This window comes from Colias croceus, chromosome 11 (genome assembly GCF_905220415.1).
Source record: "Colias croceus chromosome 11, ilColCroc2.1".
NCBI classification, from domain to species: Eukaryota; Metazoa; Arthropoda; class Insecta; order Lepidoptera; family Pieridae; genus Colias; species Colias croceus.
The window spans coordinates 9,770,268-9,798,258 of NC_059547.1; the positions used below are offsets into that span (position 1 = coordinate 9,770,268).

The window sequence follows — 27,991 nt, forward strand, 5'->3', positions numbered from 1 at the left end:
GCTTTTATTAGATTTGTTCAGAAAAAATAAATATTTTACGTCCTTTTTGTGCCAAATTTCTGAAACGATAGTGTAAATACATTTTAAACGCGTTTTTTTTTTTATCTTTACCTGTTTGTATGACCGACTTTGTTAGACTCGATTTTGACCCTCTATAAAGGGACATATTTAATTCAAACTTTGTACACTTATCAGGGATCGGTGACAATACGAAAAATTCATGAGTTCAAGCGTGTTTTCTTAGTTTTGTTAAACTAAATTAATTTTTTAATTTGTCAAGTTGATTTTATAAAAGTTAAGTATTAATAAATTCAGACAAATCGGCTTTGATATGGAAACAAAAGCGCATTGAGATTAAAAACCACTCAATCTATGGTTTTTCATTAATATTTATTTGTAGTTCTCAATGATCGATGTAGCACAACACTCAGAACAAAGCATTTTAATGTATTGTGCTTTTAGGTGTATTTAGGATAAAAAAAACAATTCTCTGAATATCTATTATTGTAATTGAGGTTTTAGGTATTATTGTAGATCTGGACATGCATATTTCATCACTTTTTGTAACAAATAATTTTAAATGGCTGCAAAAGAAGTAAGTTTAAGTTTATAGAGTTTCTGTTTGGACCAATATATTGTTTACTAGCTTTCCACCCGCGGCATCGCCCGCGCAGTCAAAGAAAAACCCGTATAGTGCCCGTTCCCGTGGGATTTCCGGGATAAAACCTGTCCTATGCCCTTTCTCGGGTATCAAAATATCTCTGTACCAAATTTCATGCAAATTGGTTCAGTAGTTAAGGCGTGATTAAGTAACAGACAGACAGACAGACAGAGTTACTTTCGCATTTATAATATTAGTATGGATTTATAATAAGGATCAGAAGAGTAAACGGCTCTACAAATAACTCTATATAAACGACTCTATATAAATTAAAATCGTTATTACAAACTATAAGAGCAGCTTTGGTGCCAAATTATTATTTGCTTGGAATCTTCCGTGTTCCCTTAAAATTTACTTTACTGGTTACTTAACAGTAACTTTAACTTTGTTATCTTGGTTGCAATTTCTAAGTTACATTGCACTGGCCAGTTCTACTGAAATCGTATTGAAATTTATTGAACTTGGAGAATTATTAAAACTTCACTGAAGTTACCTTTTCGAAGAATCTTCGACTTGTTGCTCTTTCTATTAATTTAATAATATTCTGATGTTTGAAACAAATAATTAATTATTGTAATAAATAATGATAAACTAGTGCTTTAAAATTATAAAGGATGAATAAAATTATAAATGAAAGTACCAGAAACTAAAGAATAACCAATAATTAATATTTAAAAAAAATATTGCGTGTACTAGTGTACACACGTAAGAAGTGAAACTTCTTTATGACCTTGTTTTTCAAAAAAATAATTTACTATTTGCAACTTTACAGAAATACAATAAATCACGCGTGGTAGGGATAACAAAAAGATGGCGCGTAACGGAAAAATGTGACGCGTAACGAAAAAATGTAACACTAAATTTTTTTCCCACCCCAATAAAGAAGTTTCACTTCAAAAACTTATCAAGAAGTCACGAAAAATAACCATGCATTAATATTTAAATTTTATCAAGAAGTTCGTCCATTTTGTTTTTAAAATTAACAAAATAATATGTGTACAGGTTAACATGGACAGCGCTGGCGACGCTGAAGGCAACTACTCTGTGATTGGACTGGTGGAGGACAAAAGCGCTCCAAGCGGCTGGAGCGCGCAACCCGTTGCCGCGTTCCGGTATTCTAATTCGTCGGACTTATTGCCGGTAAGTTAATATACCGTTAAAAATATTTATTGCAAAAATTTTCCGATAATATAAAACATCATACTTGATAGGTAGTTTTCTGTCATATTATTATCTTGGGCATTACTTGTATTTTAAAATTAAATATTTTATTAATTTAATAATTAAATATTTAGAAGTTACATGTTTAATTATTTTAATGTCTTTAATATTCTATTATCTTAAAACTACATATTTGTTTACTCATTTAGCATAAGTCCGCAGTCTTTTATAATTTTATATCATTCTATAGTTGTTCTATTCTTTGTAGTATGTAGAGAAGCTTGTAGAGAAGTTAACTTCTCTATTCTCCATTAATTGCTGTCGTTGCATTCACGACATGACATATCCCGCGCGAGAGAAACATCGATTTGTATCTCAAGCTTCTTATCCACACTTAATATTATAAATGCGAAAGTAACTCTGTCTATCTGTCTGTCTGTTACTCAATCACGCCTTAACTACTGAACCAATTTGCACGAAATTTTGTATAGAGATATTTTGATACCCGAGAAAGGACATAGGATAGGTTTTATCCCGGAAATCCCACGGGAACGGAAACTATGCGGGTTTTTCTTTGACTGCGCGGGCGATGCCGCGGGTGGAAAGCTAGTTCCTATAATAAAGTGACTGTAATGTCCTTTTAGTAATGTATTGCCCTTTCATACTCTTCTTCGCCTTAAAAACGATGGGTACCTATTATTTTGTAGTCATCATAACAGACAACGACAAATATAGCAAATAAATTCGTCAAATCTCGATAAATATTTCTTATTTGGCACCATTTTGTGACGAAGATATAAACAACGATTAAAACTCAACAAAAAGGATCGACAAAATATTGTCGTGGCGTGCTAAGCTAAGGCGACAGATATTATTACGTTTCTTTTTTATTAAGTTTTTTATTAAGTGTAGTAACTACATTCAAGCATGTAATTTCTTTTCGCATGAATGCTCATAAAATGATTCCTGTTTGATCTCTAGCTGGACCATTTCCTTGTCGAATAAACGCTTTTAACTCAAAAACTTTTAAATGCACGAGTAATCATATTTCTGAGTAGCCAGCGTTTTGATTAAACGTAAAAGGTTATTATTTCCTTACTTTTATCAAAAGACAGTACCTACAGGCTACGCGTGTAGAAAATTTTTAAGCTATTGCATAGCTGCTATCGCGGGCCTTGAGCGCGGGGACCGAATCGAGAAATTCCGTAACGAAAAAACCTCACGCTCCCCACTCCGACGGGCGGAGGTGTGGCTTGAAGGCATAGCATGCAATAGCTTTACCGCGGCCGCGGGCCGCGGCAGTCCGCAGTCCCCGAGTGCCACACGTCGTTTTATTTTTATTCGTCTGCACGTACATCACATATTCTTCTGATCATTGGGAATCGGGACGAAACCGTCATCTATGTATACTTAATATTATAAAGCTGAAGAGTTTGTTTGTTTGTTTGAACGCGCTAATCTCAGGAACGGTGTTGGATAGTCCATTTATCGAGGAAGGCTATAAGGCTATATGTACATATCATCACGTTAATACCAACAGGAGCGGAGCAATGCGGGTAAAATCGCGGAGCACAGTTAGTATTTAATAATACACTACAAAATGTCGAAAAAGGAGAGCATTAAAATAAACACACGCAATTTATTTTAAATATTCTTAACTCTTAACTCTCTTTTGAACTAAGTCAGTTTAAACTAAACGCAACAAATTGAGAGATTTGATAAAGTTGAAATCTTTACCGCTATTCAATATTAGCAGGCGAATCACGTTCGTCGAACATTCGAGAAGGCAGTGCAGTAACTAAATGTTCTGAGTAAACTTAGTTCTAGAATATTCGATTAATATCTATGGAAGATATCGAATAGTTTAATTGTTAAGTCGGGATTAGAGTAATTTGTGTCTTATTGTTTACTAGCTGTGCCAGTAATTTTTAGCAGTGTACATCCCGAAACATTCTGCATGTACATATTATATGTCTAAAAATAAAACATAATATAAATCTGAATATCCCATACTCTAGCTGTCTCATCCTTTTACACGAGAGCACATTGGCCTAGTAAAAGATAAAGTAGTCACAATAAATTTGCTACAGTTTCAGAACGAAACGAAGACTTTACTTGGAAACTGATTTAACTTGAAATAGATAAGCTTGTGCTGTATAACAAAAAGGAATTATTTATTCGGGCCTTAAATATATAATATATTTTATTATTTAAATGGATAGAGTTTCTCTGTACATCAAAAAGGAATGATTTAACAAACATATTATGGACCTTAAAAAAGTTATGCCCAAAAAATATTTAATATTTATAATTCAATTTAAATCCATAAAAATTATGTTCTTCTGTAAGTTTCTGGTCGGATTATGGAGTATTGTAATGAAATCATTCATTTTTATCAGTAAGTAGGTATATAATATGATTGTGTGGAAAATTTTGGCGGGTATTTCAAGGGTCGACTAAAATCCCATTCCACCTTTCCTTAAAATAGGCAGTTAATTCTATTTTTATACTTTAAAAATATCTTATTAAAATATTTCTATCACCTAACTACAATTCATCTATTTATAATTATAATATTTATACCCAAAATCTAACAGTACCAGATTTCAGAAATAATCTGTCCCAAAGTATTCCCTAATGAACACAGGACTTATTTGTTTATTTATAATGTGAACAAGTTTTTTATTTATTTAAACGAGATAGTACATATAGAGTTGTTTGCAAAATGGCCAACGTTCTCTACGGTTGACTGATTTATACTGGGCTTGTTTCATTTATAAACTGTTTTATTAACATTCTACATAAAATTTGTATATTTTATAGAAGAGAAATAACATTTTATGTTAATTTATTGTTCAGTAATGGAATGTCGAAAACTTATTAAATTATCATCACCCATCATAATTGGTGCACCCGGTCATAAGTTCTGAGGTAACAAACACAAAAATAGATTAATAAACGAGAACTTCCTCCTTTATAACACACTTTAATAAACTTTAACTGTGTGTTAATGTATATTAATGTACTTGTATGTTTGTATGTTTACCTACATACAAACATACAAGTATTTGTATGTTTGTAATAAACGACTTCTTTAGAGTACCTACCTTTATTTTGACCCACTATAAACGAAACTGTGGAGTTTACATTTCTTAAAGAAATACACAATTCCCTTTTTCCACCTTTACTTCGATTTTCATTATAAAACCTACGACGGTTTCATTACATCATCGTCAAGTTTCAAACGTTGGTGACAATACAGTAATTTTATTAGTTCATCTTATTATGCGTGTCTTTTAACTACATATTATTTCTTAATCGGTAGACATAAGCACATACACTTACTATGTATGCCTGAAAGAGATCACTACGAGTGATAAGGCCGCCAAATTAGTTGTACTCTGTTCTATCTAACTAGTTCTAATGTTCCTATTTGTACAACTATTAAAGTGTTAAATAATAATAATACATTGAGATAATATTACTACGTATGGAGAAGACACCACGAACAAAATCTATGCGCCATTTTTTTGCTCTAACTAAGTTTTAAAAATTATTATCTAGTTAGGTACTTACCGATGAAAGTTATTCCTTTGCACTTTTCCGTATTATTTGTATTATTTGTGCAATATCGTAACACATACGAAGGCATATTTTGATGCGTTTCACTTTAAGACAAATAAAAAATGAGCGTGCAGTTACGCCATATGGCGTATGTTTAGCGGAACATAAGTGATGTAGGCGGTGTCGTCTCCATATGTATATCTCAATGTAATAATATGTATATTTACCAGGAACTAGTCGGCGGTACCAACATAGCCTGGATAAGCGGGTCCCCTCCCGTAGCCGAGCCCGCTTGCGGCTTCGACGGGCGCCGTTGCTCCCTCCCGCCAGACCCCGGCGTGATAGCCGCGGTGGCTGGAGTCGCGGTGGCTGCCATGCTGGCTCTGATGCTGTTGGTCAGACACTACCGGTATGAAACCAAACTGGCGTCTGTGCTGTGGAGGATTGAGGCGAAGGATCTGACGTTTATCACTGGATGTCCGGATAAGGTGAGATTACTTTATATTTAGTGTTTTGTTGCTAATTTTTTATTTATTTATAATGCTTTATTATACAAAACAAAGTAAAGAAATCTAGAACAATGTAATGAGGTACAAATATTTTGTGGCGGCCTTACTGCTGCACAGCAATCTCTGCCAGGCAACCTGGTAGGAAAGGAAATGTAAGATGAGTGTGTTTTAGTGGAGGTATAGATGTTTATATTGTACCACGTTTGTGTACGTAAACACTTGAACTAGTAACTCTTTTTTCCCTCTACAGCATTCTAAAGTATGTTTTACATAAACTAAGGGTCAGTTTTAGTACTTCTTGAAAATGTAAGTTTATTGTATCTTATATTTTCTTACTATGTATTTTGTGTTATGTAGAATAAAGTTTAAAATAAAATAAAAGAAAAACAAAGTCTATTTGAGTAGTTTTCACATACATTTTCATACATTACCTACTTGTTATTCGAACTGACGGATTATTAGTTTTCTATACAAAAACCCAGTAATTTTGACTAAATAAAATAAAATCACGCTATGCAATAACAAGGTATGTGCTGAAAGCGTAAAGTTTCAAATAAGCAATTAGATAGCTTATACATTGTATAATACGTACTATGTTTCAAATTGTCAGTACAAATACTTTATTGGAATTCTGTTACATCGTACTAGCGAAATTGGATGTTAGATGTTGGATGTTACATTGGATGTATGTATAGTGATTGGAGTTGAGCTTTAAGTGGATTGCTTTATCTAACAAGTCTCAATTTAGATGATTCACCAAGTTACTACTGTATTTACTCAAACTCAAACTCAAACTCATTTATTTGGCACCACATTATACAGAAATAAGGTAATTAAATAAAAAACAAACAAAAAGAAGCAATACAAAATAAAATTAAAATTAAAAAATAAATAAAATTAGTGTGATGCCAAAAGGGTTTAGACTAATGTTCGTCTTGGTTTCACTGTTTGATCCAAAATAGCTTAAGTAATAGTGTAGGTTTGTAAGTGAAAGAATTACCAAAATCAGTTTGATTGTTTTGCAGGTTTGGTACAAACAAACAAACAAAAGGTGTCGTCATAAAAAAGAGAACTTACCACCTAATTAATGTTTTAAAAAATATTAACAAGTTACAATTACATTTTTACATAATTATTTTGATAATCCAGTAATTTATACAGTAAAAAGGAAGAGCTTATTTACAACGTTCAAAGGGAAAATACTACCTACAATATTTTTTATGAAATCTATACTAATATTATAAAGCTGAAGAGTTTGTTTGATTGTTTGTTTGAACGCGCAAATCTCGGGAACTACTGGTCCGATTTAAAAAATTCTTTCGGTGTTGGATAGCCCATTTATCGAGGAAGGCTATAAGCTATATTGTCACGCTAAGACCAACAGGAGCGGGCGGTGCGGGTGAAATCGCGGGGAACAGCTAGACGCACTTCTTTTTGCTGCTTTTTTCTAAAAGAGCTATTTATTTTTTATGTATATAAACTATAAAGGTATTCTACTAATAAAACAAAGACATTAATTTATTAAAAATTTGTATTAAATACCATCACAGTCACGGTTCTCACAAATTAAATATTATCTTCGCGTAGATCACGTATCGCTGTTAACTTAATTATTTGACAAGGCCTGATTTTCACGCTGATTCGACCAATATTTCACATTACAGTCACGAATTAAAATTTGCTATAGCATCCTCAGAATATTAATTATACTATAAAATTCTAGAATAATCTAACGAACAATTAATCAAATTTTCATTTCGCTATCGTCACTTTTAGAAAACTAATTAACGCTTAGATAATTCATTAGTATTTTGGATGAATTTTCTTACGGAGATTTAAATCTTATCTAAACCTAATTTTATAGAATACTGCTCCTCGCGGTTTCACCCCCGTGAGTCCACTCCTGGTGGTCGTAGTGTGATGATATATAGCCTATAACCTTCCTCGATAAATGGGCTATCTAACACCGAAAGAATTTTTCAAATCGGATCAGTAGTTCCCAAGATTAGCGCGTTCAAACAATCAAACTCTCCAGCTTTATAATATTAGTATAGATTAGCATCTGTGTTCCGAGGTTTTACCCTCATTGCTATCCTATTGGTCTTACCAGATGGTATAGCCTAAAGCCATCCTTGATAAATGGATAGTCCATACACTGAAAGGTAACATTTCAAGGTGTTTATAAAAAAATGTGTGCGTGTACTAGTGTACACACGTAAGAAGTGAAACTTCATTATGACCTTATTTTTCAAAACATAATTCATCACTATATTACGCAACTTTACAGAAATACGTCGAATCACGCGTGGTAGGGATAAGAAAAAGATGGCGCGTAACGGAAAAATGTCTCGCGTAACGATAAAATGTTACACTAAATATTTTTCCAACCCCGATAAGAAAGTTTCACTTCAAAATGATAAAAGTAAAGACAGCAAGCATATTGTACGCAACTAGCGTGGCTAATTTATTACCCGACTGCGAAAGACTTAACCCTCCTTAGTTAAGTTTTTCGAGCATATGTATAATACTTTGTCACGCTCTACAGCCCAAACCGGTGTATGGAGGTGTCGTTGTAATCATTAAAATTTGTGGTAGCAATAACAATAACAATAATTCTTGTTTACAAGTTGTTTATTAATAAATGTATTTCACTTGGGGTCTATTAAATTATTAATTTCCTGGATACGTCATTTTCAGTCCCTTCAAGGGTACTAAACTTTATTGGCAGCTTTACCTTCTGTATTTGTAAATAAAGTTTTGGAGGCGTGTTGCTGACGTCACTTTGACTCTGTTTTTGTTGATATTAATAGCTTGTTATTATGTACCTGGATGGAGATTTTGTGGGTTACCTATATTTTATTATCTATTATCCTGGGTAATATCCTACTAATATTATAAATACGAAAGTTTGGGAGGATGGTATGTGTATGTGTAGGTGTGTATGTTTGTTACTCTTTCACGCAAATACTCCTGAACCGATTACAATGAAATTTAGCACACATAATATTATAGGGTAGCTTGGATTAACACATATCCTGGAAATCCCACGGGAACGAGAACTATGCGGGTTTTTCTTTGAAAACGCGGGCGAAACAGCGGGCGGGAATCTAGTATTCTATAATTAACTAGCGGTCCGCCCCGGCTTCGCCCGTGGTACATGTTTACGTTTTCTCTACATAAGAACCATCCTCGTACTTCAAGGAATATAATAAAAAAAGAATTATCGAAATCGGTTCAGCCGTTCTCGAGTTATGGAATTACAACGAAAAGTGGCATTGATTTTTATATATTAGATTATAATCGCCCCTTTTTCATGTTATCTCTCCATATGAAGATAGCTTGATTGAAAAAAAAAGGTAGCCGAATTGGTTGAGTCGAACGTTAAAATTAGCCGAATCGGTCGAGTCGCTCTCCAGTTAGCAACACATTTGACAATTCTTTTTATTATACAACAAGATGATATCCATACTAATATTATAAATGCGAAAATAACTCTGTCTGTCTGTCTGTCTGTTACTCAATCACGCCTAAACTACTGAACCAATTTGCATGAAATTTGGTATGGAGATATTTTGATACCCGAGAAAGGACATAGGCTACTTTTTATTGCGAAATATGTACCACAGGCGAAGCCGGGGCGGGCCGCTAGTATTTCATATTTTACCTTCCTATAAGTCACATTAAACTCTATCAAACCAAAATTTGAAATGTTTTCTTTCTAGGATGCTGTACAAGAAGTGGATAACAAACGCGCGCACACGACCCTCGCCTCGTTCAGGGGAAACTTTGTAGCCGTGAAGCGATTGAGAAAGAAAAATATTGACGTCACACGACCTATTAAGAAGGAGTTGAAGCAGGTTTGTGTAATTGTAAAATTAAATGTTATTTTCTTTAAGATTAGTTAAAGCATAAATAAACTATATTTATGTCTGTATTATGTTAATTTTGAAGTGAAACTTCTTTAGGCGCGTTGAGAGTAAAAATTTCATGGTAGAGTCATGGCAACCGTCATTTTGGAGTAACGCGACGGTTTTGTTATCTTTGAATCTTGCCAAAGAAGTTTCACTTTTGACACGTGTGCTCGACACACACGCTTTTTTTCTACGTTATGTTTGTTGTTGTTATTTATGTTGTAGTCTATGAATAAATGTTTTTTTTTTGCATATGTTTGTTTTATTTTTTTCTTTTATTTGGGCTTCTTAATAATATATCGGCGTATACCTAATAGCGTAATATTGGTATATTTTACGAACCTAATTGTTTATGCTTAAACAATCAGTATATATGTATTATGTTGTTAAGTTTTCTACAAAGCGGGCAAAGCCATGCGCAGAAAGCTAGCCTACTTAAATAATGTAATTAAAGTTCTATGATTTTTAAAATATCATCCACACCACCTGGATGCATGGTGCTCGACAACAGTGCGTTGCACGTCATTTTCTACCCCGTGCTACACGTGTGCTACTCTGTGGAACACCTTACCACCTTCCGTGTTCCCCAACCAATACGACATGGGAACCTTCAAGCAAAGAGCCTACACCTTCATGAAAAACCAACTTCCACCTTAAAGCCGGCAATACGATCGCAGTGTTCCCAACGCTGTGATGGTCATGGGCGGCGTCTATCACCTACCACTAAGTGAGTCGCCTGCCCTATAATTGCTAGGGTTACTATAAAAAAAAATAAAAAAAAATATTTTCTGTACTATTTTATTCTGGTACAAATTATTAAAAGTTTCAATGTATCATGAATTCCTGTTTTTATTACGTAACACATGTATCAAGCCATTTGACTGTACACTGGCCTGAGGTAATGAAATATTTGCAAGTTACTGACGCAGTAACTCGTAGCAGTATTTCATGAATTTTGAACACAATTGTTGTAGTATTTTGAATAGAAATTCATATATTATTCGAACACTTTTTAGTGTGAAAGCTTGTATTTTGATAAATTGTTTTTTTTGAAAACAATATCTACTTTACGGTAGGTAGGTAAATAACAAAAAAAAACTTATGGTTTTTAAACTCGTATAATTCTTTGGTGAATTTTATTTTTGTCTCATCTATAAATTACAACATAGTAAAACGTTTGAATGAATCTCAATTATAAGTTTGTATTATAAAGTAAAAATTAAACGAGTCTCAATTTCTACATTAAATAATTTAAACTAATAATTTGAACTAAAGAATTGTGAGCGTTAATCTGATCTTATTTAATTTCTGATGCAAACATTCAAACGTTTTCAATTGCTACATATTTATTACATAACATAGCAATAAATAATTTGGTATGAAATTAATCATGATAATATTATTTTGTACAATAATAATTAGGCCAGCTTGAATTAAACCATAGCTTTTCACTTAATAAAGGCTGAAAATTTTATGTTTGATTACAAATACATGAGGTTTAGAATTTAGATGTGTACGAACAAAATGTTATAAATTGAATATTTTATAATGATTAATTTTATCCAAAAATAGTTTATTATTAATTTTGAGGAACAGCAAAATTGCTCTTATATCGTTGACATAATAATTTATTATAAACATTTTAGTAAATTCCTAGAACTAGAGAATTTCGTCACAATTTGTGAAACTAGCATTATTTCATAATATAGTTAATAACGATATACTAATAGGAATAAACCTTGGAGAAACCTAATTTATAATGCAACAGCAACTTGGTGTAAGTTCCTTTGGTACTTCGCTCGAAAGTGTGAGCTACCCTCAGAAGGCGTTATAATATTATATTATAAACTTATACAAGTTATGCAATGCATATTATGCAGTACACAGTCACGACAAGCTGCTGTACGTCTTTTTATTTATTTATAATACTTTATTGTACAAAACAATGTAAGTAAGTCTAGTACAAACTAATAAGGTAGGTACAATTATTTTGCACAATAGGCGGCCTTATTGCTACATAGCAAGCAATTGTATATATTTATATTTATTATTTGCGTGTTTGTTAATAAAAAAACATTCTTTCAAATTCTTCGCAGATTATTTCTTATGGTTCAGTTGATGTGTATAGTATTATGAGTGTATGACGTATGTATTTTGTGTATGTGTGTGTTGTACTTAATAAAGTTTTCCACAATTTTACTATGACAAAAAACTTTGTTTAGACGATAAAAACTTTGTTTAGATAATCCTGTAACGATCAAGCGACTTTTGAGTAAATAAATAAATAATAAAAAAAGACGTGTGGCACTCGGGGAATGCCGCGGTAAAGCTATTGCATAGCATGCCTTCAAGCCACACCTCCGAGCCCGTTGGAGTGGGGAGCGTGAGGTTTTTTCGTTACGGAATTTCTCGATTCGGTCCCCGCGCTGAAGGCCCGCGATAGAAGCTGTGCAATAGCTTAATAAATAAATATTTCAGGATATTTTCACACACGGCACGATCTGATCCCATACTAAGCTTTTCGCTTGTGTTATGGAAACCAGATGGCTGATAAACATACATATATAATTTTAAATATATAAATAATTAACACCCAGACACAGAGCAAACATCGATGTTCATCACACAAATATTTGCCCCGGTTGGGAATCGAACCCACGACCTCTGGTTTGAAGGCAGGGTCATTACCAACCAACCAACAACTCAGCTCATAATAAATGTAATTAATTATTAACCATCTTGAAGGAATGTTTCAAAAGCTTTAAAGCTCTTGATTTTGCGACGGAATCCTTCTCACTTTCAGAATGCATAAATAATTAAGTTGTTTTTGGATTTCAGAGGCTCAAGCCATGATTAATGTACCATGGTCCTTGAGATATTATTATATTATCAAAAAGATGCGTTAGCATTATTCGATTGATGATAAAATTTTGTTAGTTCTGTAGATATAGGAATATGTGTTCATGTTTCACGCTGATAAATAATTGAAGCGATTTAATGAACTTAAGAGAAAAATATAAAGAAATAAAATTTGAAAACACAGAGCTTTTGAATCACTAAATAGTATAAAACAAAGTCGCTTTCTCTGTCCCTATGTCCTTTTGTATGCTTAAATCTTTAAAACTACGCAACGGATTTTGATGATAGAGTGATTCAAGAGGAAGGTTTTAGCACAGAATACATAATAGTAGCTAAACGCTAGTTTTAGTATATAATTTATTAGGTTTTAGACAAAGCGGGTGAAGCCGCGGGCGGTAACTAGCTTACCGCCCGCGGCTTCAAGAAATAGATAAATATATAAATTCTAGAATAATATTATGTTAATGGGAAAATAATGGTAAATTAGTGAAATACTTATCGATATTTATCAAAGTCTGTCAAACAGGAATAGAAAATATGTAAAACAGGAATTTTGCCTATTAGATAAATCAGAAGAATATATAGTTAATATAATACCTAATAATATTTAATTCTTAACAAACAATTAACCAAATTTAAAAAATTTAACCATTAAAACCTTCAAAATCCAACCGTTCGAAAGTAAATTGGAATATGATACAGAAACCGGGCATTTAATGAAATGTCAACAAATATTGACAGGGCTTGTTGTAACTTTCTGACAGTCCCCACAGGATAGATGACATACAGGAAATAAATGTTACTAAAAATGTGTCAATTTAACACGTTCACTGCGTAAAAAATAACAATGACTTTCAGCCGGTGCGGTGGCAGTCCAAAAAAGCACCCACTTGACTTTCTTAATGTGCGTGGCAGGCCCTTTCGACACGACAGCTCTGAGAAGTATTAAAGCTCTATTATCTTAGCCAAACCATAAAGTATCTATGATTTTTTTTTACAGTTTTGAAATCTTGATGAATCACTTGTCTTTACATTGATCCCGCCCCTGGATTATCTAAACAGAAATTGAGAAATTAGCAATCGAAATTGTCAGGCCGACAAGGCCTGATCCCGCACCAAAGTGTAATTTTTATAGTGATGGGATAGTGAAAGAAAATAAAATATCGATTCATTAATTATATTTAAATCTTATAAGCACTAAGCCAAACATAGTAGGTAATTAAAAACAAAATTAAATAAAATTCTTTTTATTTAATTAACTTTAACTATTTAATGATTCTTACCACGATATTATTCGTAATCGAGTTATCATGGTCCTGACATAACATGAAGTTTTGTTCCACTCGGACTGATGTAAATATCATTTCTAGAATCAGGGTAGTCATATTTTTTCTTTTAGGGAAAATTTCTTCGTCACTTATGTCGTCGCCGAGAATACTTTGGCGTTTATAATTTGCTGGGCGGATTATTTTATTTTCTAAAATTGTGATTTTGCGGTTGGATGGCTTTAGTTCTTGCTTTTGAAATATTTTCCTGTATTTAATTCGTTTAGTCTCTTCGTAATAGTCTTCAGAATCACTATTACTTACATTTTCTAGCGTTATTTTTTTTACGATGCGCCATTTTGAAGTCGATGAGCGCGCGTCCTTCTTTTGACTGCACAACACTACTGGCGACTCAACGCGTACGCATCTGCACAGTGCGGCAGCAGGTCGCTACCGGTCACCCACCGAAACAGGCCCGCTCCCGCACTGAGGTAACATTTTTAAAGTCCTGTGCGGCGGAGGTCGAAAACGACCTGTCGCGTAAGTAAACTGCCTATATTACTACATTTCTTGTCACAATTCGAAAACTATATTTGTCTCTATCATGCTCGTAAAAATGCCCAGAAAACCTGTTCCGCACAAGCGAGAAAGACCTGTTTTTGCCGCGCGCACAGTGATTTGGCACAGCACCAGGCCGATTGTGGGTGACCCGCAGTGAACGTGTTAAAACAAAAATTCAAACATTTGTTCACTGAAAAGTGATAATATGTAGACGACACTTTTTCTGCTTTTATTTTTGTTGTTATTATTGAAGTGAAACATCTTTATCGGGGTTGGAAAAAAATTTAGTGTAACATTTTTTCGTTTCGCGTGACATTTATCCGTTACGCGCCATCTTTTTCTTATCCCTGCCACGCGTGATTCGACGTATTCCTGTAAATTTGCATATAGTAAATTATTTTTTGAAAAATAAGGTCATAATGAAGTTTCACTTCTTACGTGTGTACACTAGCGCACACGCACACATTTTTTTTAATAAGTTTTAATATTATACCTAATATGGAGTTGAGGTACTAACTATTTTTTTTATAATCTGCGATTGTGGTATCGAATCACATATCGAATATGTATGAAAAATCCTACATAAGTACTTAATATATTATCAAATATCAGTAGAAAATTATCGAATAGCGGATAATTCTCTCATAACAATTTTCCGAATGCATATTTACAAATTGTATTCAAATCCGTTCAGAAATTTGGTTCTCAATTAATATCAATTACACATAATCCTTTTCACAGTAACATACCTACGTACTAATTGTTCACGGAAGTCCGTTGACGAATTCAGTTCAGCCTTCGAAACAGAATCTCAGTAACATTCTCAGTATTTCGTTCAAGTCTTACTATATCTAAAGATGTTTGAGATTTGGAGTTCTGAACTATACAATACCATAGATACAATACGCCTGTTAGTAGCTTCTAATTGGATTAGAACTTCGATATACAGCTTATTCGTTGATAGCATCTTAAGACTCCCTCTGTTTACAGTATGTTTAGGCAGCAATTTAGATTTGTTTATTGTTTATTATTATTATATCTTAATTATTATCATCGTCGGTTCCTTATCTAAGAGCGGAGCAAATTTTTTTATTTTGTCAATGAGTTGAACTTGCGTAACAGTTTACTAGATTTTTCTGCTTTGGGATCCTTTGATTGCATTCGTGAAATTTTGACGTAGAAAATTATGTTTTTAAATTATTATTTAATACAGTACATTGAATGTGGCTGTAGGGGTATATTTTGAAAAACTGTTTTAATTTTAATTTAGACATCAAAGCTTTTCAACCTGGTTTGAAACGAATTAATTATGTTATTAAATCCCTACGTTTAACACTTTCAAACTTCGCAAGGAAATTGTTTGACCATCTTTAATTTAAAATCTATACTTAAGTGTTGTTAATTGAAACAAGAAGAAATTATTATCCCTACTAATATAATATAATATTATAAATTCGAAAGTATTTCTGTCTGCCTGTCTGTTACGCTTTCCCTCGTAAACCTCTCAAACGATTTTGATGAAATTTGGCACAGACAATCTTTAGACCCTGAGAAAGAACATAGGCTACCACGGGCGAAGCCGGGGCGGACCGCTAGTTTGTTATAAACAAGAGAGGAAATGACAAATGCCTCAATTTAACAGAAATCGAATTGATAGTACACAATTGCTAATTAATAGATTGGCATAAATCATTTTCCGATAAAAACAAAATCATTGGATTTAATAAGGATTAAGAGGATTTCGATATTTTATAGGTACCTACTAATATTATGTTATTTGCGTCCAAAAACATAACATTTATAGATACACCAAAACATTAAAATTATATTCGTTTCCAATATTCATAAATTTTCCCATCTGCAAAGAGTATTTTTATTATAAGCTGCCCTTTGGAAATATCTTTGGCCTAATATCTTCAAACGCACAGATTTTATCTTCGTTCGTTTCCTTTAAATTTTAGGTACACATTACTGTTATTATTTGATCTTTTGAATCTATATTAAGAGGTAGCTTAATTATTTTCGTCGCTTTTAGATGAAATATGACCTAATTTCTGATATACTACTGGTTATACAACTTCCTAAAATGTTCTGTTTAACTTATCTAATCTTAATATATATAAATCTCGTGTCACAATGTTTGTCCTCAATGGACTCCTAAACCACTTAACCGATTATAATAAAATTCGCACACAATGTGCAGTTCGATCCAACTTGAGAGATAGGATAGTTTAAATCTCAAATCGTTTTAGAGAAAGCGGGCGAAGCCGCGGGCAGTAAGCTAGTGAATTATAAAACTTTCAGCACAGATTAGTTAATTATTGTTACTACTTAACTTTCACATAAAGTTGATTTAAATCGGTAGAGTCATTTTAAGCTCTAAACAGAGCATATGTGCCTAGCACCCGTCGTGACAGAATTGAAATTTCTTTGGCAAGATGCTTAAATCGTCGCCTTACTCCATGACGTGACTGTATTGCCATGACGCGACCTTGAAATTTTACTCTCAACGCGCCTAAAGAAGTTTCACTTCAAAAAGTTTTTCGCGAATTTAAAAGTTTCAACAGAATTTTGGAAATAATATAACATTATTAAAAAGGTAGATTGTATTACTTATCTTTCATCCATACTATATATTATAAATGCGAAAGTAACTCTGTTTGTCTGTCTGTCTGTTACTCAATCACGCTTTAACTGCTGAACCAATTTGCATGAAATTTGGTGTAGATATATTTTGATACCCGAGAAAGGACATGGGATAGGTTTTATCCCGGAAATCCCACGGGAACGGGAACTATGCGGGTTTTTCTTTGAGTGCGCGGGCGATGCCGCGGGTGGAAAGCTAGTACCTATTATATACAGCTGTTCACTTAAAGTTTAGTATGTTACAAATTATCCAGCAACAAAATAGCGGAATCACGTGTAATAAAATTAAACTTATGCTATTTAACTTGTTGAAACTAATTTAGTTGTACGTCGTTGAAATATTATGTGCCTCTATGTATTCGTTTCTATTGTGTCCGTAAATTGTACGAGCTTTTCAACTCTGGCTTTTTGATGAATATTCTACGTTTTCAAACTCAAACTCAAACATTTATTTATTCAATAGACATCTACTAGAAGAAGCACTTTTGAATTTGGACAAAATATCAAACTGCGTTAATTTCACCATAATGTAGGCATTCAGTAGTTCTAGCTTCAAATAGCAATCGCAATTATAATAGAGTAGTTATATTTTTAAATCTTTATTTGTGCAATCCAACTAAAAATACGATCGAATTAACGCCATATTGTAACGCTTTTAATTGAAAACAATTAATTAATTACCTATCTACGTTAAACATTTACGTTATAAAACATGTAACTACATATTATATACAAATAATATGTAGTTAAGTACGTGTTTTTTTTAATACATCGTATTTTATAAATGACATTCTACACATAAAAGTTTCAACACACGTTTAATTTTCCATAAATCCTATTCATATATGTTTCATAATAACAACGTCTTTTTATTAATGTCATGAATTCTTTACTAAAGGCGACCACAAAGTAGCGGGACGTTTAAATAAAACCAGAAAACTGAACACAATTCTAAACGCAGGCGTGTCGTATTTATTCAGTTCTCTTTAAAAGAGGACATTTATTTGTAGGAATTTTTATCTTTATTTAATATCTTTATTTATTCATGCTTCTTTTGAAAATGCATTTATAATAATTACTTCATAACTAGATTTATATAGAGGTGCTATGCGGTTTTACCCGCATAGCTCCGCTCCTATTGATATATCCAATATTGAAATAATGTTTCAAATTCGACCGTTCTTGAGATTAGCGTGTGCAGCCAAACAAACTCTTCAGCTTTATTAGTATAGATTTTAATAGAAAGCTAGATTATGAACACGTAGATAGAAATTTGGGCTCTATTTATTATCTGTTATTCAAATAAACTGGAAATATAACTCAATACTTTAATACCTTATTTATGTCTGTGAGGCTAATTAATATAATTGAAAATAGTTTAAGAGTAACTTGAATATAAAACTAATATTATACAATATTTAGGCTTTGAAAAATTTACTCTACATAGAGATTAAAATATATTAAGCTATTGCATAGCTTCTATCGCGGGCCTTGAGCGCGGGGACCGAATCGAGAAATTCCGTAACGAAAAAACCTCACGCTCCCCACTCCGACGGGCGGAGGTGTGGCTTGAAGGCATAGCATGCAATACAGTGTTAGCAACCTGAAGTGAGCTGATTATCGTACCAGGGGCGTAAAATTATCGTTTATTAGGCGTTTATGGTTCGAAATTATCGTACTTTTTTGAATAAAGTGAATTTTAAGTCAATAAATCATATAAATTGTAATATTGATAAGTATGCAAGTCCCTATAGTTAATCTTTGTTTAACTACCGCTGTCAAATCAACGGGACACTGAAACCCAAACGTTTTACGAGCCCTACTATTCATTATGTACTCTTTGGTTTTACGCGTGGTACAGACTATAGACCTGAACCGATTCCATTTCCACTTTATGTTCAATAAACGCGCCAAGTTTAAAATTCAATCTGACAAAATTTCACTGTTCCCATGAAAGTTCGTTATGAAACACGTCAAAATTTCATATTTGTATGAGTGAAATAATATAAATTCTCGAATTTTGCATGATAGAAATTATCGCACGATAATACTATGCTATCGTACATCGTACGTAGGCACAAAATTATCGTGTTTGTACAATAATTATCGTACGGTTCCGAACACTGATGCAATAGCTTTACCGCGGCCGCGGCAGTCCCCGAGTGCAACACGTCGTTTTTCATACAGATATCAGTGAAACAATTTTTGAGAAATAAAACCACTTTTTTATTTATTTATACATAGGTAAACATTACCTAGACCACTGCATTCCTAAATTGGAGCATGTTTACATAACATCATATATCATTCATATTTGAAATTAAATATTTTAAGTAAATAAGTGGTAAAACTGAATAAAGTAGACAGTTTCATCCTCACGACTATTGACTGTTACTCAAAACTTCGTTAACATAGTATAAAACAAAGTCGCTTTCTCTGTCCCTATGTCCCTTTGTATGCGCAACGGATATTGATGCGGTTTTCTGTAATAGATAGAGTGATTCAAGAGGAAGGTTTTAGTATATAATTTATTCGGTTTTAGACAAAGCGGGCGAAGCCGCGGGCGGTAAGCTAGTAATACATAATGTCTTTTACACGGGTTTAATAATTTCAAATTATTTACAAAAATGTTTTTGAAGATGCCTCAATTTCAATCTTCAGTCTTGTAAATATAATTTTCACTACGCTTCACGAATTTTTCTCTATTACATACTCGGAGCTTGGAGTGAAACGAAAATTACGTAGACAATAAACAACATAACTGAAATATTTCTGTTAAGAGGAGGCTCCCTTTTTCATTTCTGGCACTGAGAGACCGGTTACGCTACTAGACGCTAATACAGCAGTAATAAAGTTGATTATAGCATGCGCTCTTTGATCGTGTTCGAGCTCGAAAAGTAAGTCTCAATTCTTATTTCGTTAATAACTAAAGTAATAATTAATATAGAGAAAAAATATCTTGATATTCGATAGTAACCTCTATTTTCTTACTGTTAACATTTATTTTAAACATACCTAAAGTCCAAGTAAATCATTAAATAAATGTAATAATCCTTAAAAAAGGCATAATTTTTGAATAAAAAATTAATCGAGCGAAAATGTTACAATTACGTAACTGTCTTGTACATCGAAAGAAAAAGACCCAATAAGTAAATCATATACTAAAGTTCCATTTTGATTGTATGTGTGCCTGTTTCAGAATATGTATGCAAATTCACATAAAATTTAGGGAGCTTGCCCTTAATAACTTTTATGAGTCTACGGAACATGAATATTGCGTTTAAACAAGGTTTAAACTATGCAGTTGTTTGTCTATGGTGTTCTTGGTTTTAGTATCAGTTTCTGTTATATAGATACTTTTTGAAGATAAAAACTTACATTACATTTGTTTACTACGATTGAGTATTATTTAACCAAATCAATAAAACAATATAAAATACCCACGAATTGAGAACGTCGCGTCTCATTTTTTTCTATCTTTTTTTCCCATAGATGCGAGAACTACGCCACGAGAACCTGACCCCCTTCGTAGGCGTCTGCATTGAATCCGGCATGGCATGTATCGTCACAGCATACTGCTCCCGCGGCTCCCTTGCAACCGTTCTGGCTGATAGAGACCTACATCTTGACGACATGTTCGTGGCCAGTCTGGTCGCAGACCTGCTACGGGGTCTGACATATCTGCATGACTCCGCGCTCGGTTCCCATGGCAACCTGACGTCGAGTAACTGTCTGGTTGACAGACGGTGGGTGCTTCAGATATCGGATTACGGGCTGCATACGTTAAAGAGTGAGTATTTTATGGCTTAAACAGGATACTGCCACTGTTCTGGATAAAGTCTTTCATCTTGACAACATGTTCGTCAGTTCGTGGCTAGTCTGGTCACGGACCAACTAGAAGGCTGACGAATTTACTTCGAATAAGTGATTAGAGTTATTTGAACTAGATAAATATAGAATTTGTAAAATTAAAGTAAAAGATAAACTATTAAACGATTGATCCATCTAACATGGTATGATAGGTGGATCAATCCATACTAATATTATAAATGCGAAAGTAACTCTGTCTGTTTGTGTGTTTCTCAATCACTCCTAAACTACTGAACCAATTTTCATGAAATTTGGTATGGAGATATTTTGATACCCGAGAAAGAACATAGGCTACTTTTTATCCCGGGAAAATGACGCAATCCCAGAAATCCCACGGGAACGGGAACTATGCGGGTTTATCTTTGACTGCGCGGACGAAGCCGTGGGCGGAAACCTAGTTATTTTATAAAGGAAGCTTTTCCTTCGTTATTAATATAGAACATCAAAAGACAAAGGTATCAGGTCTACAAAACTTTCTTTATTGCATAATGGGATTAGGTACATTGTACAGTCCATTTAGTTATTTTTGGACATTAAAACTAATTCATAAAACCGACATCGATAATGTACACACTAAAAGGAGGTTAAATAAACTATTTTATCACTATATAAATCTATCATTTATTTAAATTGAACAAGATCATTTCACGTTAATAGAATATTATACTTTTTCTATATCCATTATCTTGATACAAAGTTATTCCATTTTTGTGTACTTTCACTTCGAAGTTAAAAATATCGAAGTAAACAGATATACATTACACAAGTAACAAAAATAAGTGATAAAAAATATAAACCTTTAAATCTTTCCATTATGTCGTTCTCCATAAGCAAACTAAAAGCTATTTTGATTTATTTTTATGGAAATAAGAATTATAATACAAGTGGAAATTTTATTATTTTCCAATGTCAAGATCAACGCTTTTCGATGCGGAAAATCTTGGAAAATAGAATTATAATCTGGCTTAGTTCCTTGATATTGCCAATTGTCTTTTGATCTACGAAAATCCGAGTATTTCAATGTCTTCAATGTAATCTAGTCAAAATATATTGACAGCTTTTGCTAATAACTCTATCTGTTTTTATTGGAACTTTATTATTTTTTATCAATTTAGTACCTAACTTCGACATGCAAGGTATTAAAAATCTAACTAAATTGTTATACCTAATACTTAATTAAAATTTCTGGTTGTGTATAAACAATAATGCTGTTTGAAGAAATTAAAGACTTTTTAACGGATTTTAAAATCGATTTATTCATTATATTATTTTCCCGACGTTCCTCCCCGTGACCACGCTCGCTGTAAAGTGTTCGAAACGTCGGAAAAATAATAATATAATGGATAAATCGCGTTTAAAATCCGTTAAAAAGTCTTTAATTTCTGTATAATACTCGCGTAAAATCAAACACTAGAAGAAACTATGCTGTATGAAAACAAATAAAAAGTTATCACTACATAGTATAAAACAAAGTCGCTTTCTCAGTCCCTTTGTATGCTTAAATCTTTAAAACTACGCAACGGATTCTGATGCGCTTTTTTTTAATAGAGAGTGATTCAAGGGGAAGGTTATATAATTTATTAGGTTTTAGACAAAGCGGGCGAAGCCGCGGGCGGTAAGCTAGTAATTAATAAACTTTAGACATCTTCACACACGACAAACTGCTTATTTTATACAGTTTAATAACCTATTATGTAGGAATACCTATTGGCAAAAGGCAATAAATCGAAATATAAAAATAAAAATATTTCCTGATTTTGATTTGCTCAGGCAATAAAATGAAATATACAGATAATTTGGCACATAAGTTCAGTAACTTTCACGGTGCTTAACTTTATTTGTGCCGAAACTCTATTTCGGGGATTCTCCCTCATTACATAATATAACTAGCTTACCGCTCGCGACTTCGCCCACGTTGTCAATGAAGTTACTTTCGCATTTATAATATTTAGTAGGGAAAGCAGAAAATAGTTTTCGATTACTTTAAAGTTTAAGATCATACGTAATGTACGATTTTTGGCCCTCACATATAACATCTACAGTGCAGCTTTGCTTTTGCAGCTCAAATGGTATTCACATTGATAAGCCGTGTTGTCAAGTGCACTTCCAAACATCTTTACTTCAATATTTATATTGCGGTTCTGGCTTTAGAGTATAGTAGAGACTTTAGAGACTTAGTATTCGTCAATCTTTAACTATTTCTACCTATTGCAACAGTTTATCTTTTACTTATTGTTACGGAAAATCTATCCTCTTTCTTTGCATTTTACAACTGACTTAAAAAAAGGTTATTCTCAATTCGACTGTTTTTTTTTTTGAGTTTGTTACCACAGAACTTTTCACGTTTCAAGTATTGACAGTCTTTAACTTATGTTTCATAGGTGGCTGCACAGACACAGAAGATGCCCTTCGAGTAGAGAAGCGTATGTTATGGAGGGCTCCAGAGCTCCTGAGGGACCCGAATCCTCCCCCCCGAGGGACACAGAAGGGAGACGTGTACTCCTTTGGCATTATTTTGTATGAGATCTTGGGGAGGAGCGGGCCCTGGGGCGACACTAATTTGACTAATGCTGGTAAGCAAATATAAATAAAATAAAAATAATTTATTTGTTTCATCACACAGTTCCCACACTAGGATCCCCTGTGTTTTTGTTTTTTTGAATATTTATTTATTTAACAAATGATTCAATGGGAATATTGGGTATCTGTTATTTTTGTAATTTTTGTACATTGAAAGAAATAATGAAACATTTATTTGTTATAGCTGTATTTATACAGACAAGACAAAATATTTTACAAATTATAATACATACGGTTATAAATTATAATGTATATAGGCTTCAGAAAAACTTGCCTTTTATTCAATGATTTGTCTCATTTATTCAATCACACATCATTCCCTACGCATTTTCGTTTTTTTAAAGATGTTTTACATCGATATGTACAATATTTCTGACCGAAACTTTCATTTTGCGTAGCAATTTCCTGTATATTATGTAAACAACTTTTATATATAAAGTCTGTTTTTATTATTGGCAAGCTAGCTGGTTTTGTCAATTTGTATGTTTTTATTAAACTATACAGTAACAACCCGACAGTGTACGTAAAACTTTAATCCGGGGACGAGATTTGAATGAACTGCCCCCCTAGCCAAGTGGCTTTCTGTTAGCGTAGCGTTCAATAGAATAGACTACGAATGTATGAGTTTGACGTAAGCTGTAGATACGTTTGTCTACAGCTTACGTCAATCTCATACATTCGTAGTCTATTCTATTGAACGCTACGCTAACAGAAAGCCACTTGGCTAGGGGGGCTGGCAGCTTTGGAACTAGAAGTCCATTTTTTTCAATATTTTTGCGGTTTCCCACCGAAAAAGTTACTAGCGAAAACTTCGGGTTGGTAATTTTTAAAACTGTAGTAGGTTAGTTTATAACTTAGGTATGTTTTAATTTTTATTCCAACGTAAATTGTTAATTATGAATGAAAATTATTTGATTGTTACAGCAATTCCGTCGCAATCATGAATATACAATACAACTAGCTTACCGCCCGCGGCTTCGCCCGCTTTCTCTAGAACGATTTGAGATTTAAACTATCCTATCTCTCAAGTTGAATTGAACTGCACATGGTGTGCGAATTTTATTATAATCGGTTAAGTGGCAGAGGAGTCCATTGAGGACAAACATTGTGACACGCTTACTTACTTACTCCTGTGGCGCTGAAACCCCGAAGTGGGTCTTGGCCTCCGAGACAAGAACTCTCCACCTTCCCCGGTCCTGAGCGGTCTCTTGCCAATTGTCATTGGCTTGGAGCTTACTCAGGTCCCTCTGCACTTGATCGCGCCAGCGATACTTGGGTCGACCAACTGGCCGTCCGCGTCGGCCCGACGGACGACCCAAGTATGCTCTCATCAGACCTCGCTCCTCACCCATTCGCTCTACATGCCCGAGCCAACGCAGGCGTCGTGATTTTATTTCCCCAAGTATATTTGACTCGGCCAGGAGTTTTTCTAAATCGGCATTCTTACGGACTTTCCAGCTTCCATCCTCTTGATGGATAGGACCAAAGATCTTCCTAAGAAGCTTTCGTTCGGTAACTAACTGTGTTAGTTACCGAACGAAAGCTTCATTGTGACACGAGATTTATATATATATTAAGATAATATTTCAATTAATAATTATTATCAGTAGGATTTACATAATGAATTCCAATACACATGCAGGAAAACATAGTAATACCTATAGGAACAGTACATAGGTAATCACGTTATTAACTCAGTAACACATTCGCACAAATATTTGCGCTCATATATGGAAAATTTGCAAATACCTTACGCATGTGGATTTGCGTATTCGTGCGAACCATGACCAGCATCAGCATAATAAACGGATAAATTTTCCACACAGCTATAGAGATAACTCCAAAAGCCAAACATGCAAACGAAAAATTTACCTGCAAAGGATACATAGCAAAATATGAAAGAAAACTCGCCAAAATTCGGGCACAGATTATCCTACACAGAAATATGAACGTGCGGAATCGGGAAAATAAATACCGTTCGAAATATTGTTGGAAAAGAAGTAACAGTTTGGTTCCACCATCTTTTGTTTACGATCATTCATATTGTTTAGAAGTAATATTGCTAAAGCTATCTTTGACTCTTTATTTATTTGTAAAAGTTTTTATTTTCGATTTTCCTTTCTAGAATATATTAAACTTGAAGGCGGTTGAAGGTCAAAGCTACTTGCTAAATGAGTTGCAAACAAAAATACACGTTAAGACACTTTCCTTGTAACTATGGAACATGTATGGCACGTTATATTATATACTAGCTTACCGCACGCGGCTTCGCCTGCTTTGTCTAAAACCTAATAAATTAACTAAAACCTTCCTCTTGAATAACTCTATCTATTAAAAAAACCGCATCAAAATCCGTTGCGTAGTTTTAAAGATTTAGGCATACAAAGGGACATAGGGACAGAGAAAGCGACTTTGTTTTATACTATGTACCTAGTGATATTATTTTACAAGTCTTAATTGAAAAAACGACCATTCTAGGGTTAGAAACTTTTACCCTTATTTAATATCGAAGCAAAGTTGCAAAAACTAATCTGAAGTAAATTTAGTTTAAATTTCTACAGGCTTCCATTTCAAAGAGAAAACTTGTTCTGTATGAACAATATTTTAGATTAATTATACCAAAGACGTCGCAGAATAAACACTTGTCTACAAAACTAAAGAAAAAAGCTCTTACATGAAAAATTGCATTAATTATAGGAATACAAAAAGAAACGAGTATTATATGAATGAATGAATGAATGAATAAATAATTTATTTGCACCAGTAACAAAATAATAACAAAAATCACAGACAATAGAAAAACGTACAAAAAGGCGGCCTTATCGCTAATACAGCGATCTCTTCCAGGCAACCTTAGGTCAAGGATCATGAGAATTACGTCATTATATTATCTCTTTCAAACAAAAATATATGCGTGGATTCGAGTTTCTGAGATTAGCGTGTGCAAGCAAACAAACTCTTTCGCTTTATCTATACATATAATAAATCTGTAGAAGGGTCAATTCTGTACATTGAAAATATTGAAAAAATAAATAGCAGGGGGTGTTACTGGATCAATACCAAGCCCAAATATGTGATTAAAAAAATTTTTGTCTGTCTGTCTGTCTGTCTGTCTGTATGTTCAGGCATCACGTGAAAACTAACCGTTCGATTTCGATGAAACTTGGTATAATTATACCTTATTATCCTGGGCATAAAATAGGATACTTTTTATCCCGGAAAAATACGTAGAAAAAAAAATCTTAATTTTTCTTAATTTTTCCGCGCGGACGGAGTCGCGGGCGGAAGCTAGTAGGTAATATTAGTATAGACTATAGTGTTACGAAGCGTATTAGTTATATTATTTAACTAGAACTTTTGTGCACTTTAAAATTATTCAATCATCCATACTATATATTTAATATTATAAATGCGAAAGTAACTCTGTCTGTCTGTTACTCAATCACGCCTAAACTACTGAACCAATTTTCATGAAATTTGGTATGGAGATTGGAGATATTTTAATACCCAAGAAAGGCTACTTTTTAAACCGTGAAAATGACGCAATCCCGGAAATCCCACGGGAACTATGCGGGTTTTTCTTTGACTGCGCGGGCGAAGCCGCGGGCGGAAACCTAGTAAATAAATAAAGGAAATAAATGAAAACATTGTTTAAAATTAAATACCCAGTAATAGACAGTACCTATTATAACACGATTAATTTTCAAGTTAATACGGCGATCCAGGTTAATAAGGCAGGATAAGGGAGAATAAGGAAACGATTATTTCGCATTAACCACATTTTCATTCACAACTTATATACAGTAAAATAATATAGAACACAAAATAAATGTGTATGTATTTATTATTTACGTACGAATTGATAACCTCCTCCTTTTTTTGAAGTCGGTTAAAAAGCGAAACACGAGCGAAGCGAAGCTAGTTAAACTTACATTATACTATAACATGACCTAATATAATAATCAATCATATTGTGTTGACCTGATTTCTGACGGGTTTAATCATAATATGATGTGGTAAACAATGTACCGAATTTGATCATCGACATTAATATAATGTTAGTGGGCTGGTTATTAGTTCCTCAGGCATAATTATAAGAGTACGTACCAATATATTGTATAAGAAGTGCTTTGTAAGCATAATGTTCAAAAATATAAAAAATACTAATATAAATATAATCTTCTAGTAAATGATTCTTTCTTTCTTTATTCTTCTGAATCTATGCAATTTTGTTCTGCTATTTGTATTCTGCTTATAAACCGGAATGACTGAAACGATAAAATACAATTTATTGAGTACAATCGATAGCAGTGAATACTTTTATAGCTAAGAATTTAATAGCATGCTTTTTATGTGCCGTTAAATAAACGTTATCTTTATTTTTGCCTATTAAAATTTCATCAG

The 27,991-nt window shown here is 33.4% G+C and overlaps 1 protein-coding gene across 1 annotated transcript in view; it reads left to right on the forward strand.

Moving 5' to 3' along the window:
• Positions 1 to 27,991, forward strand: part of LOC123695408 (guanylate cyclase 32E) — a 91,252-nt gene that overhangs the window by 35,329 nt on the left and 27,932 nt on the right. Inside the window, 5 exon segments of the mRNA XM_045641247.1 lie at positions 1,664 to 1,801; positions 5,617 to 5,874; positions 9,618 to 9,752; positions 20,630 to 20,927; positions 23,389 to 23,580. Coding sequence (XP_045497203.1) covers positions 1,664 to 1,801; positions 5,617 to 5,874; positions 9,618 to 9,752; positions 20,630 to 20,927; positions 23,389 to 23,580 — 1,021 coding nt within the window.